General features: G+C 37.2%; 3 protein-coding genes across 3 annotated transcripts; 2 read left to right on the top strand and 1 right to left on the bottom strand.

Annotated features, from left to right (window-relative positions):
• Positions 1 to 1168: 1168 nt before the first annotated feature.
• Positions 1169 to 2831, top strand: LOC308402232 (small ribosomal subunit protein eS26; the record flags this gene model as incomplete). Its single annotated transcript, XM_080890920.1, has 4 exons — positions 1169 to 1273; positions 2088 to 2328; positions 2416 to 2546; positions 2737 to 2831. The coding sequence occupies 4 exons, from the start codon at positions 1169 to 1171 to the stop codon at positions 2770 to 2772; spliced, it is 513 nt and encodes a 170-aa protein (XP_080747046.1). The 3' UTR covers positions 2773 to 2831.
• A 2441-nt stretch (positions 2832 to 5272) lies between these two features.
• On the bottom strand, positions 5273 to 10878 carry LOC308402170 (zinc finger protein Eos-like). Its single transcript, XM_080890839.1, is given in 9 exon segments — positions 5273 to 7121; positions 7123 to 7268; positions 7271 to 7417; positions 7772 to 7903; positions 8114 to 8263; positions 8377 to 8544; positions 8788 to 9042; positions 9676 to 9780; positions 9886 to 10878. Coding segments are annotated over 9 exon segments (1734 nt in total). The 5' UTR covers positions 9926 to 10878; the 3' UTR covers positions 5273 to 6530.
• A 2886-nt stretch (positions 10879 to 13764) lies between these two features.
• rhebl1 (Ras homolog, mTORC1 binding like 1) lies at positions 13765 to 19026 on the top strand. The gene is made up of 8 exons (XM_080890502.1): positions 13765 to 14182; positions 15880 to 15951; positions 16070 to 16137; positions 16247 to 16329; positions 16743 to 16799; positions 16925 to 16972; positions 17117 to 17198; positions 17301 to 19026. The coding sequence occupies exons 1-8, from the start codon at positions 14131 to 14133 to the stop codon at positions 17391 to 17393; spliced, it is 555 nt and encodes a 184-aa protein (XP_080746628.1). The 5' UTR covers positions 13765 to 14130; the 3' UTR covers positions 17394 to 19026.
• Positions 19027 to 20184: the final 1158 nt, after the last annotated feature.

Raw genomic sequence — 20184 nt, 5'->3', positions numbered from 1 at the left:
GTAAACCAATGGAACAGCAGACTTTTAGATGTTTATTTATTACAAAAAAAACCCTCATTTGTTAAAAGTTATTTCACCAGAAGAAGCATAAAGGGACTGTTTAGAAGCACCTGCTTCACATCCTCATGTAACAACAGCGAGTTTAAACCACCTTTTTTTATTTGGGCCTTTTGTTTGAAAATATTTTAAAGACTCTCTTTTGTAAGGACCTGCTCATTCGTGTACAGAGAAAGGACAGGAAGCTTTGAAAGATGTCCACTGAATAGGCTTATGTTTAAAGACACATTAATTAAAAGCCAAATTGTGGTGTGCCACTAAGAGATATTCTCTGCGGTACTGATCATCACCTAATAAGTCCATAAATAAATTGGACCATTTTTCCTTTTTGAAGATAACTCGCATGAAACCCCAAGATCAAGTTGTAAAAAGAGTCATGTGGACCTTAATCAGAATACAGTCATGAAAAATTATTCTAATGTGGTATTATCAGCATTTCACCTGCTTTTCTTTTGAGCACTACACTGTCCTTTAAGCACAGTGACTCATAATGTCTTGTAGCTTTATTGCAACTACACAGCCAATTTTGGTCTAGTTAAACACTGTTTCCTGGAAAAGAAAGAGTGTGCCAGTATAATAATACAATACAATATAATAATAATGATGATGTAATATAGTAATTTAATACAATTCTGCTGTCAGATTAAGAAAATATCTTCAGGTACTGGTGTTATTATCCATACTGATATTTATATAGTGAACTTAAAGGCCATTTTGCTGTGAACCCCAAGTTTTATATATTCATACATATGTATATATATAGAGAGATAATGTGATTAATTTATTTGACTCTCATTTCAATAACAATTAGAACCTGTTGTTTAGCTAGACAAATCCAGTTTTTAACGGGCTTTAGTCGCAGGTGAGCTTGTTTTAATAACCGGTTAGGCCGATGACACCGCCTTTGCCGTTCCAGCATTGCCTTAACTGTTAACTCCGCTCACTCGGGAGACGCGTGGAGTTTTAAGCGCGTTTTGATATCCCTCCGCGAATTTAATGTTGTTGTTTTTGTTATTTCCCATAAAAAAATCAATATTTTTGCTTTTGTTTCAGCCTAGTGCACAATAGCCACATTTCTTTTGCAAATATTGAAAAGTAAAGCAAGACATCAATGGACTTCGTCGTTTTGTTCGTAACATTTAGAGGGCGGAGCATCCGCACTACTTCTCACGGTGCAACCTCTTCCGGTCCTCTTTCCAGCTTCCCGTGCAACATGGTGAGTGTGTTTCACTGATGGCCGAATCGTGAAAACAGAATAAACCTATGTTTTAGTCGACTAGTGGCACATAATTACATTTCTTTGGGTATTTTAATCCCACGTGTAAGTCACAAAACTGAGAATTGATATTAACTCTCATCCTGGACGATTAAAAATGAGTTTGGGCCTAATGCTAGCCGTTAGCACGCTAGCCATTTTGTGCATGTGTTCCGTGTGCTAGCAAAGGATAACGACGGTGCAGGTTTGGGCTGTAACATAGCTAAGAGATGCGGCTAAAAAGAAAAGCCACATCACAGCGATTGACAAAGCAACCGATAAAATATAACAGTTCATGGTTAAAAATGTATTTTTCAGTAAGCCCCAACCGTGACTTGAGTCAGTCATACCGTGTAAGAGTGATAGATGATTGTACAAAACTCAATAATGATTAAATGTCTCGTGATTGATGGCATTAGTTCATACGTGTATGTGGAACTAGATTGCACGTGCATCAGTTTAAGGGGTTCCCTTAAACTGATGGTTTATAATTCCCTTGGTTTATAATGGAGCACTGTAACAAAAAAATAATTTCCTCCAGGGATCAATAAAGTATTCTGATTCCCACTAACGTTGAGACATTATAGTAAACTAGACCGTCAGTTTGAAGCGACTGCTTTGTGGCCAGTGTTAATAACTGGTGTGGCTGGGTGGTGGTGAAAAGGTTTTGAAACCAGTGCTGATGTGGGATTTCAAGGGGAAAGCAGATATATTCTTGTGATTGTTAATTGTTTCCACCTTAACACAGCTGAATTTTTGAGACTGCCTAATGTAGTTCTGTTTTAACATTTTACTCAGGTTTACTTTGTCATTGGTAACCCTTAATGTATTTTGGCAGACCAAGAAGAGGAGGAACAACGGTCGTGCTAAGAAGGGCCGTGGGCATGTGCAGCCCATTCGCTGCACCAACTGTGCCCGTTGTGTCCCCAAGGACAAGGCCATCAAGAAGTTTGTGATCAGGAATATCGTGGAGGCGGCAGCCGTGAGAGACATCTCAGAGGCCAGCGTCTTCGACTGTGAGTGTATTGTATTGTACTTAATTTCATAAAACCCCCTTTTCATCCCGATGATTTGACTCATCTGTACCTTTGTCCACTCTGCAGCATATATTCTGCCCAAGCTCTATGTGAAGCTGCACTACTGTGTCAGCTGTGCCATCCACAGCAAGGTGGTGAGGAACCGCTCCTGTGAGGCCAGGAAAGACCGCACCCCACCACCCAGGTTTAGGCCTGCTGTAAGTACTATTTAAACACAGTTCTTACCTCCTGTTGTGTAGCTCCATTAAGTGTTTAGAATTATTTTTGTATAGCACCTTAATTAGGTAGATAATCTCATTACTAATAACAGGAACACAAAAGTATAACTTGGGCAAAGTTCCATCCGTGGTTACACCTGTTTAATCTAAGAATGTTTCTCTTTTACAGGCTGGTGCACCAAGAGCTCCTCCGAAGCCCGTGTAAAGCAGAAATTGAAAATGCTGTAAACCTGACAAATAAATGGAGAAATCTTCACAAAAACATGAACGTGTGAAGCTCATTAATTGAACGATGTTTACTCATAGGAAAGACAAACTGCTCAAATATTTTATTTGGAATAACTTTTTTTACAGTACAAAACTAACAGTAGCTTAAGATCAAATTATGCAAATGCAAAATTACATATGATACATTTAAAAACGCTCTGCGGTTACTTAAAGCGATATCAGACCACTTGGAGAGCAGGGAAATGCAGGTTAGAAAAACTGAAAAGAACAAAGTGCAACAAGGAAAGTTTAAAAACACGGAATACCACAAAGCTGGAGTTTATTTTTGTAAGTATAGGCTAAAACTGGAGTAGACTGTTTATTTGGTTGTCTTTAAGATTAAAACAAAGGTGGCTGGGTGTAAGCTGAGGAGCAAACAGCATTAGTACCACATGCATCAGGTTTAAAAGCACATTACCATTGTAGCACACATGAATTAATGGTGAATTTGCTCCACTAATAATGCAGAACTTGTTAATTAAATATCCAAATTCTGTCAAAGAACTGAACCATTGAATAGAGTAAAACCTTTTTACTTTGAATGTTTTTGTACAATATTTCACTGAAGGTCAACAAAACTGGATACATCAAATATTAAGTTATTTCAGTATTTTTCTTTGGCTCCTAAGTAGCATTACCCAAGTCCTTTTGATGAATTAGTATTTAATGGATTGTTGGTAAAAAAAAAAGAAAAAAAAAGACTAGTTTTGGGCAGGGTCACTGAGTGGTGGGTTGAGGTATACTCAAAACATGGAGCCTCTTGCACTAACACAGCATAAAGTTTCACACTGAAAATAAATTTGAACCGTTTAGACATAAAACACATTTAAGACCTCCAGCGGAAGGCACAGCAGCAACAACCCAATTCACGCACGTCACACCAACTGGAGAAAAGTCACGTGGGCCTAAATGAGAATATACACAGTGTAAGATGATATGAAGTGACACTGCTAGCTTTGGTGTTACTGCAAATGTTTTGTAGATTTTTAGACTCCCAAGAAACTTTCAGATTCTGATTTGCAAACTAACGTCAGTCCCAACTTAATTTAACAGTCTGCTCACAAATTAAGGCAAGATGATTAGAATATTAAAGTACCGTAACCTGATGAGAAACAAAAATTTAAAATGTGTTTAGGTTGTGTTACTAGAGTGGCAACCAGATCACCTTACTGCACTTTGACAATAAAGGACTGAAACAATAACCAAACAAATGTAGATCCACTTGTAACAATTAATCCACCATCAAATGAAATAAGCTGAACATTATGTCATGTATTTTCAAAGATCTTCTGCAAAGAGAAAAAAATTTGAATATATCAAGGCTTTAATAACAGCGTTATTAAAAGAACAAGAACACCTTGAGGTTTTCTTGTAACTTATACTTTATGTACAAATATTATTTACTTTATGTTTTCATTTTTTTGCCACTGTAGTAGGGAAAAGTGCTTAACAGTAGGAAACAGTGGTTCTTTGGCTCAGCATTGGGGAAATTATTTGGTGCTTATAGAGAACCACGGTACTGCTGATCTTAAAAACAGTTTAAAAATGATTACTGTTTTATTTCTCTTTGTAGAACAAAACATCCAGAAAGCTGTTTAAATATAAGTCAAGATAAAGTTCAGTATTCTCAAACACTGACATGACCCAAAATATGCTTAGATCTGACTGTGAAGGTTCTACAGGAAGTAATATTTCTTGGGCATCTATTATGAAAATAGGAAATACCAGTTATAACTACAAGGGAAACTTTACTCAATAAGACACTGTCTGAACTTAAAAAAAAAAAAACTAATGGGATCAAGTTACTTGATGAATTTGACTAGAGTCACTGTTTTTCCAGTCTTCTCTGCAAATATCTGTGTATCTTTGGTAAATCTGTCACCATGTCCCAGATTGATCTTTGTTGTTGTTGAGGATGTGAAAAGAAACCCTAGCTACAGTCAACATCAATTAAGTTTTAATTTTTGTGCACAAGTCTTCAATTTAGAATTCAAAGCATCCTTCTCAACAGTAAACGTATTGTGCTTGTGTTAAACTAATTACTCACAGAGATTACAACAACCATCTCTGCTGTTTTAACATGAAAATAAATAGAACCAAAAGCTGACACATTTCTCTTCACATTTCATTTCCACACAAATGACCAAGACAGGATATTTTTTTTTCCCCTTGTTTTATGTGTGTATATATATATATATATATATATATATATATATCCCAAGCGATATGAAAGACTCCCATTTCGTTCTATTGTAACTCAAGCGACTGGTTTAAAATGTCCTAACAGGAAAAAAATGTAAATAAAAGTCTTTGTTTCTAACCCATGAGGACGGTAGTGAAGTGCTACTGATTTACTGCACACCCATGTCATAGCAGCATGTTTCAAAAGCCATGCACATTTCATCATCATCAACATTGCTCAGGCATCAGAATTGATCTTTGCTGATAAAACTGTTGGGGGTGGTGGGGGGAGCCAGACTTCTGTTAGATAGATTAAAAAGCTACAGTCAAACTACAAGACAGAAATGATTTTATATCTCACATCCTTCAGTCTGGTCAGAAACGTGTAGAAAGGCACGGGACAATGACGCAACACCAAAATCATGTTTAAATACAGCATAAGCAGATTTGTTGATTATTATTGTTGGTTTGCCATATGAGGGAGTTTTTGTACGGGGAGAAAACGAACACCTAAACCTCCTTCGGTAATCTCTCAAGTTGTGGCAGTGATGCTCGAATCCTGTTCCTAGTGAGAAAAACATTCCACCTGTTCTTCCCTCACATTTTCAGAGAAATGTGCAGGTCATTAATGTATTCTATAAAATAGTTTAATATAGTCATTGTATTCTGGCAGGTATCAGTGCAACAAAAGCAGTTATAGAAAAGGAAAACAATTCATACACTTCCAACACGGCATTCACTCACAGGAATAAAGGCCTTCATTTTCCATTTTACGTTTTAAATTTACTTTCAAAAACAATCACACACAATCTTGCAGCTTTCCTTTCTCTCAGACACACACACACACTCTGTTCACTCCATTCACACTGAAACCAAAGTGCATTTCTATTCCAATGACAAACCCTCAAACATTAAAGTCTACATGACTTGGACTTGGTTTTTAAGTTTGGTCTGCACTTTACTTTGCATTATAAAACTTGTACAGAATCAACCCCGGGCTAGGAAAAAACCTGGCCAAACCTAAAGTCTGTTTGAGAATCACTTAATTGGAAAAAGTGCTTTTAGAAGGTGTCAAAAAAATTCTGTAGGGATTGCAAGCCTACAAACTTTATATTTAGCATTTTCTTTCATCTCTGCTAAATTGTGCAAGGGGTGAAAGATTTCAGCAACAAAAGTCAGATTTGTCTACAATAATGTGTGCAGCAGAGCTAAAATTCTGAATTTTAGAGCAAGGCACATCTGTGGATGAAAAAGTGTTGGCTCTTCATCTACTTTAATAATTTAATATAGATTTCTTGTTAAAAGTGGACAGAAAGCAACTACTACTCTAATTCTTTAAACATATACACGAGCTTTCCACTAATGCCAACTGTGTCGGTGTCGTTAGGAACATCAGTTTCACATCATCACAGATGCCTTTCGCTTTTGTGCAGACCAAACTCAACCAGTTCCCATTCTCAGTGTAAAATAAAAAAATTTAAAAAAAACTAAGGGCAGCAGGCTGTCCTTTTATTCTCAGTCAAAGATGTGCTCTCCACGGACAATGTGCGAAGAAAATTCATAGCGATCCTGGCTGCGATGGCCACAGATGTTGCACTCAAAAGGCTGCCGAAAACCATGGCAACCCATGTGGATTGTAAACATAACATGGTCCAGGAAAAGCACGCGGCAGTGCTCGCAGCGGAAAGAGCGCACAGCTCGCCCCTCCCCGTCTACAACCCGAAAAGTCTCCTTGGAGGTAGAAGAGGGTGCCGTAGGTGAGCTCGGTGTTGGAGCATGTGTGGGAGGAGGGAGAGCAGAATGGCCTCCATCCTCTCTTTTCATCTCCCGGTCTTTGGCATGACTGGGGCTGTGTCTGCCCCGACTCCTGTGGTGTGCGATGGGTGGAGGTGCTGGGTTATGGTTGTTAGAGTGGAGGAGGTGATGGCCGTTGTTACTGTACAAAGTCGGAGTCGGAGCACAGCTGTTGTAAGGCTCATCTGCCATGCTTTCTGTGTCCGTAGAATCCTGGCAGCCATTGCTAGGAGAAGGGGCGTGATTTCGACCCGGAGGCAGGTCTTCGTGACCCTCTGCTGCCTCCCTGCTCCCAACACCCACAGCTCCCAGGCCAGCTCCTGCCCCTGTGCAATCTAACCTTGGCCCAAGGGGAACAGGAGCATGACTGAAGCTGTGAATCGGCCTGAGTTCTGATAAACTTGAAGAGTGACTGGTGGGAAGGTGCAAGGATCTGAGTGTGTCTGATACCCCTCCTCTTCCAGTACCTGCAACACCTACATATTCTCCTCCCAGACCAGTAAAGTGTGGGGCATCAAGGTCCACTGGGTGCATGTCTCCATCTTTATCCAAACTAGCAGTGAGCTCGTAAGGTGTATCTGCAAGGTTGAGGCGTATGTGCTTCTGCCCTGCAACACAGAAAGATATGACTTTATAATACAGTACAATGACAGTCAGCATTTTGGATACATTCTCTATTTTACGATGATGCTGGTTATTTTCCTAATTTTACAAGATGCTCAAAACTTAGTTTTTTCCTTGTGTGTTTCTTTTTTCAGTTAGATTGCTATACTGAGAGCAGCTTTCAGACCTTTCCTAACCAAATAAATACTGTGTGCTAATTGGATATCTAAAATTATAGTGGCTGGTAATATAAGCACAACAAAAGATTTCTGTCTTACTTCATGCTGTATTCCAATTCAAGTAATGATTATTGCTTTCTGAGTTTCCTGAAACCGTCCACACTGAGACCAAATGCTCACCTACAAATTTTTGTGGCGTGGATCTCTTGCGTTTGGTGATGCTGTTGGCGAGCCGATCGATAAATGCCATCTTGTCTGAGGATGGCTGCAGTAGAGGATCTGGTATAAACTCTAGCTCTCTCATTTCCTCTCCTGTACAGAGTATAAACAAACTATTATTACTTTTATTTTAGGATTTTCTATTTGTGTTTGCCTAAATTCCGGTTTGGATAAAGTGGGTTCTAAGCGTTAACTTGCTAAGCTGGCAAACTACATGTCTACATTAGATGCTACTACACTCCCTTTAGGAGGCTGGTATTTCTTTAACACCATACTGTGCAAGTTATATCTATGAACACATACCTGAATTTGGTGCACTGGTTGGCTGCTGGAAATCCAGACTCTGTAAATAGCTATGACAGCGCTCACGGTGCTCCTCCAGAGTGCTTTGCTGCTTGTAACTACGGCCACAATAGCTGCACTTATACGGCTTCCCAACAGTTGGAGAAGACACTGGTAAAACAAGTGGAAATACAGCATTTTCACTGTTATTGTACACTACAATGGAAAAAACAAAACTGAAGCAAACAACACACAAACACCTACCGGGCTTGAATCTGTCCTACCTGCATGAGTGCGAAGATGGCCGGTAAGTGCATCCCGTCTTCGACAGGCATAGCTGCAGAAGGGACATTTAAAGGGCTTCTCCCCTGAGTGCAGCTTGATGTGGCGGAGTAGGTTTCCCTTTTGAGTGAAGGACGCGCCACACTGATTACACTGAAATGGTCGCTCACCTGTAGAAAACTTAAACTTGGTAACTCAACCTCTTAAGCATAATTTATATTTCAAAAAATTTGAGTTAGTTGCAACTATACCTCAAAGGGTTTTTTTTAAGTCAATATAGTACATCAATTGTATACAATGCTGATTTTCTATAAAATTCCAAGATGTCGTCCCCCCCCTCATCTGACCTAGTTTCATTAATAACAAGCAAAGATACCATCTCTATATTTATCCAAACTCAACTGACTGATCACCTGTGTGGCTGCGTTTGTGCACCATAAGCACATTAGGCCCAATGCAGATCATTCCACAGATGTCACACTTGAGCTTTCCATTTGGCAGTCTGGTGGCTCCACCTGGCATAGTTTCAGAATTGGTGAGCTCTCTATAGCTTGTGACAGCCTCAGAACCTTGCTCTGGACCTCCTTCCTCCACCCGCTCTCCTCGCTCATCTTCAGTACTCCGACCTGGGTCTTCATCACTATACAACTCCACTTTAATGGAGTTGGCTACAGAAGTACAAGCGCATTTGTGTTATACAGCAAAACAATAATTGGAAACACACCAGCAAGCCTACTTCAGACTGGCTAAAAATTAAAAAAAATAAAATAAAATAAAAAAAGATTTTGGAGTGGCCTAGTCAGTATCCGGACTTAAATCAGATTGAGATGCTTTGGCATGAGCTTAAACAGGTCATTTATGTTTGAAAACCCAACAGTGTTTTCAAAACATTTTGAAAACAATTCTCCAAAGATGTGTGAGCCAAAATTCCTCCACAGCAATGTGAAAGAATCACTGCTAGTTATCACAAATGCTTGATTGCAGTTATATATGTTATATAATGTATTTGCTTGGACTATATTTAAATTTTGTTCGGTGATCTTAAACATGTAAGTGGGAAATCATGGGATGTAGTTCACAATGCTGTAAAATACTTTCCCCAGCACTGTAGGGTGAATAGTGCTGCTCCAGTAAGTTAATTTAAAATTCATATTATTAATGTATAAACATAATCTGATTATGAGAAGAAGATTATAAAAATATTTATCTAGATTAGAAAATAAAAATTTGACAATCACACTGAGAGAATAAAAAGCTTCATATAGATGGAACTAATGAAGATGCTATAAGTTCTCACTGACCACTGAGGGAGCGACTGGGAGAGTTTTCCTTGCTGTTTGGGGTGCTCACTGTTGGACCTCCAAGAGCTCCAGAAAACTCTCTTTCCAATGAAGAGTCTCCACTACCTGCTGCCAAGAAAAGAACCAAAATAAGATATATCATTTAAAAAAAAAACATGCCTAATTTAGAAGGTAAGTATATATGGGTGACTAAATAAATCAGAGCTGCACCTGATATGTAAGACCGTCCATTGCAGTCATCAACATCCATACTAGTTCAGACTGAATACTGAAATGACATTTGTGACAAACATAAATTCTCTTTCACGCACACAAACCTAACCATTTGTCTACAATCGCTTAATTCTTTAAACATGAATTATTGCAGGTTGAGGTCGGAACGTGACATTTTCTGAAATCAAGTAATTGTGGTGTGGCTTAGATTGTAAACAGCACGTTAGACTACACCCCTTTCAATTAACAAAGGGATAAAAAACTAAATAAACGCTTACATTTAATTTTCTAACTAAGACGTAATATCGTTAATTTGTTGTTGCGGCGCAAGAACGGCCATTCATTTATAACAACAACAATTTAAAAAAATCAAATCAAATCCGTGTCTGTTGCTATCAATAAGATCAATCAAAAAAAATAATTAACTAGCAGCTAATCTCAGCATCATACCTAACCTTACCAACCCCAGATAAGACTCCCTAACAATTGAGGTGAGCGATGACAACGCTGCTAAAGTGACTTAAAGTTGCGCTAATCTAACATGAGAAAGATTAAATCGGAAATTGAGACAATAAACGACAAAAAACGGTGCAAACGTTTACATAACGGTGGCGTTGAGGTAACCTAAGTTTACGGCCTTGGCGGCTAACGTTAGCCTACTGCATGTGATGGAAATTACCGTTGGCCAAGTTAGCTAAACTTAACACTTTAACGTTACGGCGGTGTGCCATCACCGACAGCTTGCTAGAAAGCACGGAGCAAAGTTGGAATTAAGTAACATGCGCGGCGATGCGAGTAGATAGCGCTGACTTGTGACAATAATTAACTAGGGCTGACTTGGACACTCCTCGGCGTCGTGTTTAACGCTAGCATAACAAACCAACGCTAGCCTAACGAGCTAGCCACTACTGCCAGTGTTTCCTAAACGGTTGCTATGGCACCCACAGCCAGCCACAATGCTACAGCTTGCCCGCTAGCTGTTGGCCTGCTCCCCTAGCAGCTTTAAAGCTGACTTGTATAAAACAACACCACAGAAGCAGTAGTTTTAAAGCTGCCCAGTTGTCCAGTAACTACTAAATTACCTTTCCCTGTAAGGGCCGTTTCAGTGAGCTTATTCCGTATTTTCATCTGTTTGATTATGACAGCAGCATTTCCTGGCAGGGTTTACCTCCAGCTTCAAATAATTTCCGGGTTACATCTCCAACGCAGCAACAGCTACCCGTTTCCCAGAGCTCTGGTTAACTGCACAACCATCACCCGGCTCATAAAGCAAGCATGCAAATTAATTTGTAATAATTTATGTTGAATATTAAATTAAAAATATTTTCAACACAACCACTTTTAGTTACAAATAGCCCAAGATTTCTTTGTTAATGGTTTCTTCAAAAGTAACCTTGCAAACCTTAGCTGTGCTGCTATATTCTTTTAAGAGAGAAGATTGTTTCTCATGGCAACCCTTTAAAAACAAGTCATACTTGTTCAGTTATTTTCTAATTGTACTGTCATGAACTTTATCATTTACATGCTAACTGAGGAATATGGAGTCCAAGATGTGAGTCTTGGGGGTTTTTTTGGCATTTTTTCTGAGCACTGCATGGTTTGACCTTGGCGTGAATTTGCTAGCACATCCACTCCTGGGAAGATTATGGCATTGTGTTAACACACAACAGATGCTAAGATCCCAAGCCTGTGGGTTCTATGCAGTATGCTTTCTGTTCCTAGGACTGCATTCTTCTGGAGAGAGATTTCTTTACAGCTCCTGATCAATTCCCAGTATGTCTTGTCTTAAACGAAATAACTAAATGGTGAGGTATGCATCTTCACTGTTAGAGAATACGTTTTTTTTTTTTAAACATGATTATGACTTCAGCTGAACATATAAACAAGTCACTCAAATAAATGTATTCCGCTGCGGCATTGTTTAACCCAGCCTAAATAAATAATTAAATACACGTTTCTTTTTATTTCAGTTTTAGTATATATGTTTGTGGCAGCTGGCACTAGCACTAATTTTTTTGCACATTTTCCCGGTGGTGCTCATACAGGTTTTAAAGACCTGGGCAAAGGTTTTAGTCACTGATCCAGCAATGAGTGATTCCTCTTCCCATCAGACTGTTTTTAAAAGTGTTTTGCATCAATATACAGATAATTGTACTCAGCAAGGAATCATAATACTTTTCCCACTACTGCTGTGGATCAGAGCTGGGTACTTTTCTCTTCCTGCCACATACTCTACTGTGTTTACAAAAGGTAAATTGTGTGGTTTTTTCCAGTGTATTAAAATGATATCCTTTAGTGGTTATCTTTGAGATTCATATTTTGAATAAATACATTATAAGCTGATGAAATGCATTTTAAAAAGATTTAAAAAACTAAAAATAACTGAAATTATTTTGTGAAAAAACCAAAAGGAAATAAAACATTTAGAGGAAATGTTGTTTTAGTATTTGTTGGTTTGGTAAAATTTGTTATTACAACATGTGTGGTGATATTAAGGCTTGTTTCTGCCACTGAAGAAAAATGACAACAAAAAGAAGCAAGTGAAAAATGTCAAGTTATTATCTCCAATTTTCACGTTAGATAGCCTGATCAACTTACAGGAAAAAAAATTAATTAGTGGTGGAAACAATCTTCCTTATGATGACACTTTGGTGGATGTGTTTATTGAGACCTTGGATTTCTACAAGACTGAACGTTATACTAGTTTTCCTAAATCGTGCGTCTCACATATGCCCTCCAAACAATACTTACAAAGACTGAAACTGACTAACTAAATAAATAAATAAAAAATCTGAACATTTTCAAACAACAAAAACTCAAATGGTCAAACCTGCTATGAAACTAACTGAAACTAAACTGAATTAAGAATAATAATTTAAAAAAAAGTTAAAAAAAAAAAAAACCTCCCTAAAAACTAATTAAATAGTCCAAACCTATAACTCCTCCTCTCTCATCCCAGCTTCTTGGTAACCATGTCAAATATAACAGTTAAAATAAGATATAAATCCACAATTTCTGTTCATCCATATATGTCCCTTATATTTTTTAAACCATTTATTCAACATCAACATATTTTAAAGAACAACAATTATATTCTGCAAATTGTTTCCCACAGCGTGTGTGCAATCAACTTCCTGAAACCTACTTGGCCTGGAAAAGGAAGAGACAAAAAGTAAGCAACATGACAAAAAGGAGTTGACATGTGCTAATACCATGGCTAGACCAAAAGTCAGTCCTCTTTGGCATATTTTTTATTTTTCCTTAATCTTTTCTGAGTGTCATTTTAACATGTTACCCAAATTCATTCTCGACTTTCACACTACATCACATTCTGCAGCTGACATCTTTTTCCAAGAAAACGCTAAAACTAGCACAGATATGCAACTCTGGTAAAACAAACATTACAAACATTTATTAAAAACATATGAAATATTATTAAACAGTCCTGAGTATGTATTTGCCAGAGATACAGTAATTTCTTTTAGACTTCAGCGGGTCCAAAATTACTTACAAATCTCTCTCCACACAATATCTTTAAAATTGCATAGCACACAACAAATAATATATATCATAAAACGTTTACCTTTGATTTATTGCTTATTATTATTTTTTAAGTAAATTGTCCCCCAATTGTAGAATGCCCCCTAAGTCTAAAAAAATCATGTCTGCACTGAAACTTGGAAAATCAACACTGCTTTATCTGACATTTCTCCGAGTACTGTGCATTGAAGGTCGGTCTGGAAAAGTCTAAAAAAAAGTAAGTATGGTGGTCACGCACACGCTGGGACGTACAAAGAGTGACCTCTGCTGTGCAAACGGCCCGTGCCGCTCTGACGTGTGGGCTGATTTTACGACGGTGTGCTTACACAATGACAGTTTCCGTCAGTTTGACTTGCAGATAGCAGCGACCGCGTTGAACCAGCTTTTTTTTTTCCTCCCCCCCTCCCCGTTTCCACTTTGGGTTGGAACGACAGTTACATCCTTTCAGAATACCCACCAGAATCGATGATGTACTGGATGAAGGCAGGGGCTTAGTTTTATACGACTATAAGCTGTATTTACGGTAGCTAAACTCTGCAGTTCCAGTTTGAGGCCCAGCGGAGAACTCGAGCGGCGGCTCGAAAAAGTTTGTTGTTGTCACGTGACGCGAGACGAATGTGGCGATAAAAGTTTGCTTAGATAGTAAATATAGGTGGTGTACTACATTTTTCAAAGACCTACTCAACACCGCTTTTCACTACAATGCCTCAACCGAAATACAGAAAGATCGCCGTTATAGGTTACCGGTCTGTAGGTGAGTACAGGTTCGAGCTCTTGCACAGCTAGCTTGGGTAACAGGCTAACGTCCTGGCTTTGTTTTCCTTGTGAGCGTATCCGAAGTACAACAGTAACGCTAGCTTACCTTTGTTTCTCAGGGCTCTTTTTTTCTCTTCTACATTAACTACTAAAGCACCTTCAAGTCAACCAGTGTTGCTGTACAGTTGTATCCACACGTTTCTAGATGAAAGGTGACCGGTGAAAATAAACTTAGCCGGGGATACCCTGGTGGAGTGCCAAGTAATGTGTGCTCCAAACTTCTAGCTTAGCAGGTCAATCATAACGTCCAGATTTTAAGAAACTCAATCTGCAACAAGAATAAACCTCTTATTGTATTATTTAAATTAGTTTAAATTATGAAACCTCATTGTGTGACCAATGAAGCGCCATAATTTGTTGTTCTGGCCTAGTGACTTTTTGTTTACACAAGTGTCGGCGTCTGTATTAAAAAGGAGAGTGTAAAGTATGTCCTTTTAAAATCTGTTGTTTTAAAAAACAAAACTCTTGAAAGAGAGTTTCTTTCTAAAAGTCTACAAATAAATCAACTACAGTTTTGAATCAGCATCGGTATAGTAATAGGTGCATGTGTTTTACAGAGAAATATCAGTATTTGTCACAGAAACTAAAAATGAAACTAAAATAATAAAAACCAAACTGAAATGAACAAACCCACTAACTGAAAACTAAACCTAATTACCTAATTAGAAATTTTTTTAAAAAAGTAAAAATTCTGGTATTTAAAGAAATATACATGTAATTTAACTTAATTGTTAGTATCTTTAAGATTTAAGACTTTGTACAGTACTTCCTTTAAAACTGTGTTCTTTTGAAATAGCACTTAAAAACGTTTCTCTTTCTGTATGTCCATAATTAAATAATCTACAGTTCTGATTCAGAAACTGTACTATAATATGTGCAGGTGTTTTACAGAGAAATATCAGTTTTTTTTGTCACTGTGAAAACTTTTATCACATCATTACTTAGATAAATTATAATTCTAAATTCATTTACATGCCTACATAAAATTTGTATATACTCATAAAACGTTTATAGCTGTAACAGAACATAACCCCATAGGAATGCTACATGTCAGCATTTTATGGTTGTATAGCAGATACGTCTACAGGGGTAGGCAACTCAAGGTCTCAAGTGCCGGTGTCCTGCAGGTTTTAGATGTGTTCTTGATCCAACACAGCTGATTCAAATGGCTAAATTACCTCCCCAACATGTGCTGAAGTTCTCCAGAGGCCTGGTAATAAACTAATCATTTGATTCAGGTACGTTGACAAAGGGTGATATCTAAAACCTGCAGGACACTGGCACTCGAGGCAGTTGCCTATCAGAAGAACAGTCCTCCACTTTTTGCCAGCCATCCTTTGCTTTCATTACCTAACTTTTAAAACATGTTAGCTTATCTAGATACCACAGGGGGACTATAATTGGACATTAAAATAACTATGTGAAACATTTACTGTGGCAATACATCTTAAATTCCTGACCAGGTTACAGAATTTGTAGGATTTGTAGTGCGTTAAAATTACTTATCTACAGTATAAAGGCTTAAACGATCAAGAAATCAACAACAAGCACAAGATGTTTAAATCATGTCTCAGAATAATTGTAACTAACTGCATAATGTTTGTTTATGTTTTTATTTTATTTTTTAACGCTCAGGAAAGTCATCCCTTACAATACAGTTTGTGGAAGGGCAGTTTGTCGATTCCTATGACCCCACCATTGAAAACAGTAAGTTTGCCATTAGTTTTTTCTTTTTTGGTACAGTGTTACAACAAAGACATTTTTTCCTGTTTGATTGCATATAGCGAATTGTAAAACTAGTTCACCTTTCTTTCCTTTAACAAAGCCTTTAACAAAATGGTCAGTGTGAATGGTCAAGACTTCAATCTTCAGCTAGTTGATACAGCTGGACAAGTAAGTAGTTTATGTTAATATGTAAACTAACGCCGAGCATTTGTTTTCAGTCGATAATTTGCCCATGTCATAACATGTGCTCAGATGTCTTATTTGCCCTTGTCTGTAGGATGAGTACTCAATTTTTCCACAATCCCACTCAATGGACATCCATGGCTATGTCCTTGTCTATTCAGTGACTTCCATGAAGAGGTGAGTTGATGATTGGGACTAATTTTGGATACACTAGCACAGGTTTCCAGACTCTTTGTACTACAACTGCCATGCTTTGTTTCTAGAAAATCATACCAACACTGTGATTTGACATATTTTCAGATATAGCCTCCGAGGGAAGCTGATAATACACTAATCAGAAAACACAAGTGTAGTCTTTTTTTTACCCTTATTTTTTGCAGTCATGTTATATTCTCTTTTTTCTTACTGTCATAAAGTGTTTTTCAATCAAATCCACTTTATTATAATTTTCCAGGCTGTAGTTTGTTTGTTTGTTTTTTTAGGTTTTTTTTGTACAAAATGTTTATCGTGATAAATTATAGATACATAAGATGTATGTTAAATCTACTGTCTGATCAGTGTCTCACATGCTGAAATATCTTTCTGTTCAGTTTTGAAGTTGTGCAGGTTCTACATGATAAACTGCTAGACATGGTTGGGAAGATTCAGTAAGTTTAGCTGGTTCTTTAAATTTCAATATTTTCTATGTTGTCTTTTTGTTCCCTTTTCTTTTCTTTTTTCTTTTTTTTCTCTTTAAGTTATGTTTAATACAATCAGGCTTTTGTCTTTTTAGGGTCCCAACTGTTCTTGTAGGGAACAAAAAAGATCTCCATATGGAAAGGTAATCCAGATTTCGGAAAGTGTAAAAATATATCTTAGTAGAATGGTAACTGTACCAATGGCACCTTTTTGTTTTTAATATTCTAATATTTATGTATTTATTTTTGTTTGTTTTTTTTGCTTGTTTTTTTTTTTTTCCTTTCAGGGTTATCAAGCCAGAGGAGGGAAAAAAACTTGCTGATTCCTGGGGTGCTGCATTCATGGAGTCCTCAGCCAAGGAAAACGAGGTAGTGAGAAATATCTTATTGAATGCTAACTCTGAATGCTAGCGAGTCCACATTAATTTCTGAGAACATTAACACTCTAATGGCAAAATTCTTGTGATGCAGACTGCTGTGGAGGTTTTCAAGCGGATCATTTTGGAGATGGAGAAAGCTGATGGCAATGCTCCCCCAGAGGAGAAGAAGTGCATTGTGATGTGAAAGTGTATCCAACACATCAGTAAGCTAACTTACTGAAGACAGGAGGCACAACTTCACCAGCTTGCCAATCGTGACCTCACCGACACCAAGACACAGCGGTGGAACTTTTCTGCTTCATTGTGATGTTAGATTAATTTACATAGCAAAGCAACTGCTCAGACAGTTGATAAACTGAGACAGAAGTTTCTAAAACAAGGATTAAACTCTGTTTTAAACAAAGCAGCATCTTTGATGAACACCACCTTCCAATATTGAAATGTAAGCTACGTCTGGGCATAATCTTGATTTATTTTTTATTTATTTTTTTTTTTTTGAGTTGAACAAAATCCTCGGAAAAAAATTAGACATTCAGATTTGTTGCTTCATGTTGATTGCATCATTTCCCCCCCTAATCTTTGAGAAATCACTGGCATATGCCTTATTACTCTCCAGTGATGGCTGGTTAATGGTCTTTCCGAGGACTGGTGTATTACTTCAGCTGGTCTTTTTTGGCATCGATGCAGAGTCGCAGTTCACATTGCTTTAAATGTGGTGTTAAAGTGTCATTGTTTCTTACAAATGGTGGGTTTCCTTGGATAGCCTATACTGACATTGTACATTAGATATCCCACTGTGGTTTCACAGTCCTCACTGTAATAACTTTGTCTCCTCATCTTCAGGTACCTTTCACTAATGAACTGTGGGGCTGTGTCTTTATGACAAGAGAAGTCTGTTATATATTCAAATATTTGACAACTCACATCTTAGGTTCTGATAAACAGACTGTCATTGTTTCTACATTTTAATTTCTGATTAACTGTAATAAAGATGTTATGGACAGCACTCAGAGAGATTTAGGATAGATTTGAGTAGATCTTTGCTATTTACCACTTATGGCCTTTTTAAAAAAAAAATAAAAATAAAAATTTAATCTTAGAAATTGGTTTTTGGTATCATTGGTTATCTCTTGAGTGATGCAGTTTTGCTCTCTTAAATATCCTAAGTAGAGTTTATGCATATATGTGCATTGTTAATTATGAACATTGAGGGTTTTTTTTAAATACTTTTTAACATTGTGTAAGGTTAAGTGGCAAAATGCCTGAGTTAGCTTAGAATTTATTATTATCTTTTTTTGATCTGGTGGTTTTGATTTGATGGTTCCTGTGGGTTCGATAAAGCCAAGTCAGTATGGTATGCAGTCCACTGAATTCAAACTGTGGACTTGCATGGTTGCAGTCAGATACTTGAGGTCCTTAATGATGATGTGTTTTTTGTTTTTCCTCATAGAATCTGTAGCCTTATGAATATGTGACAAACTGTGGAGCTTCTCCCCATAATCCCGATGTTGTACCTTTAGTGGTTAATTGTAACTTTTTATCAAGTGCTGTGCTGAATGAATAGCTGCAAATTGATGACGATGGTTGAACAGAAGCTGGTGATGCTGTGTCTTGTGCCTTACTGTTGTTCAAACTCCCTCATCTGCTTCCTTTCATGACTCAAGGTGCTCTTAAAAGTATTTTTCCCCCCTTCTGTTAACTTGACACCTTGGGTGTAGGTGTCGTACACCTGAACACCAATATTTTCCTATGGGTCAATGTTGATTCAGAAATCTTGCTGTAAACAGTTTTGTATATAAATAAATCTGTTACTCATCTGATGTGCCTGATGACTTTGCCCCCCCCTCCCCCCGTTCCTTTTTGGAACTTAGCTTGTGAAATTAGTTTTATTAAATCTGCTTTTTGTACAAGAATTTTATTTTATTTTTTAATTTTAAGTTTTATTGCCCTTTACTACAAGATTTGAGTACTCTACCCATTCAAATTTGATGTTACTCAATAGAGAAACTATAACTGCTGACATCAGTCCATCTAGTATTATTTAACAGGCCAATGACGGTCAATAGGACAATTATATGCAGATACCAATATATTAGAGCATCCTTATATTGTGAATATTGATTATATTGGTGATATATGTGATGAAAAATTTTTGCTGTTAGCAGATGATTCAAATTGGGTTTTTTTTGTTGTTCTATAGTGATTCCCAAAGCTACTTAAACTAAATGCATAAAAAGGGGTTCTTTTTCAGTTTTGAAATCATGTTAAATATTCATATTGACATACTTTCTTTACAAAAAAAAATCACAAATAATAATAAAGCTATGGGATTTAAGTTGCGTGTAGTTCTTTGTTTATGTGATACAGATGATGCAGATACAGTGCAGAAGTCTCACCAGATAAAAGTTCAGCTATTAATGAGGAAGAAATAAATCACTGTGGAAAATACAAAGAGAAGGAGTAAGGAAATATATTGAGTTCGGTGTAGTAAAGGGTTTTTTTTCTTTTGTTTTTTTTAGAAATTTAGAGGTGTGATTTGGGTTTTCAGTGTCCTGTAAAATAGCCATATTTATATTATTTGAAAATAAATGGTACTGGTAGTTAGTACTGGCATTATATTTGAGTCAAACCAAAATTGTATTTTTCCAAAAACTGCAATTAAGTCACAATGTTTTTGCCTTATAAAAGAGATACTGGTGGTATTTCTGATAATATTCATAAAGGGAGATGCTTCTACTGCTCTGCAAAACAGTTATCAGGTGTAAAATTGTGCATATATATATATATATATATATATATATATATATATATATATATATATATATATATATACACACACACAACTGGGTCACTGCAGCAGATTTCAATGCAAGACACCCTACGAGACCACTCAACTCCCATGCTACAGTCAGCAAACTGCTTGCTAAGTTTCGTGAAACTGGTTCCGTGTTTGATTTGCCAAAATGTGGACACAA

The sequence above is a fragment of the Rhamphochromis sp. 'chilingali' genome (genome assembly GCF_963969265.1).
Source record: "Rhamphochromis sp. 'chilingali' genome assembly, chromosome: 9".
In the NCBI taxonomy this organism is placed as follows: Eukaryota; Metazoa; Chordata; class Actinopteri; order Cichliformes; family Cichlidae; genus Rhamphochromis; species Rhamphochromis sp. 'chilingali'.
This window is presented reverse-complemented; position numbering and strand designations above follow the sequence as displayed.

Excerpts from the sequence above, each read along its gene's own strand:
- rhebl1 (XM_080890502.1), top strand. The coding sequence starts at position 14,131 with ATGCCTCAACCGAAATACAGAAAGATCGCCGTTATAGGTTACCGGTCT. Across the intron at positions 16,800-16,924 it reads GACATGGTTGGGAAGATTCA|GGTCCCAACTGTTCTTGTAG; the intron begins GTAAGTTTAGCT and ends TTGTCTTTTTAG. Across the intron at positions 17,199-17,300 it reads CCTCAGCCAAGGAAAACGAG|ACTGCTGTGGAGGTTTTCAA; the intron begins GTAGTGAGAAAT and ends CTTGTGATGCAG.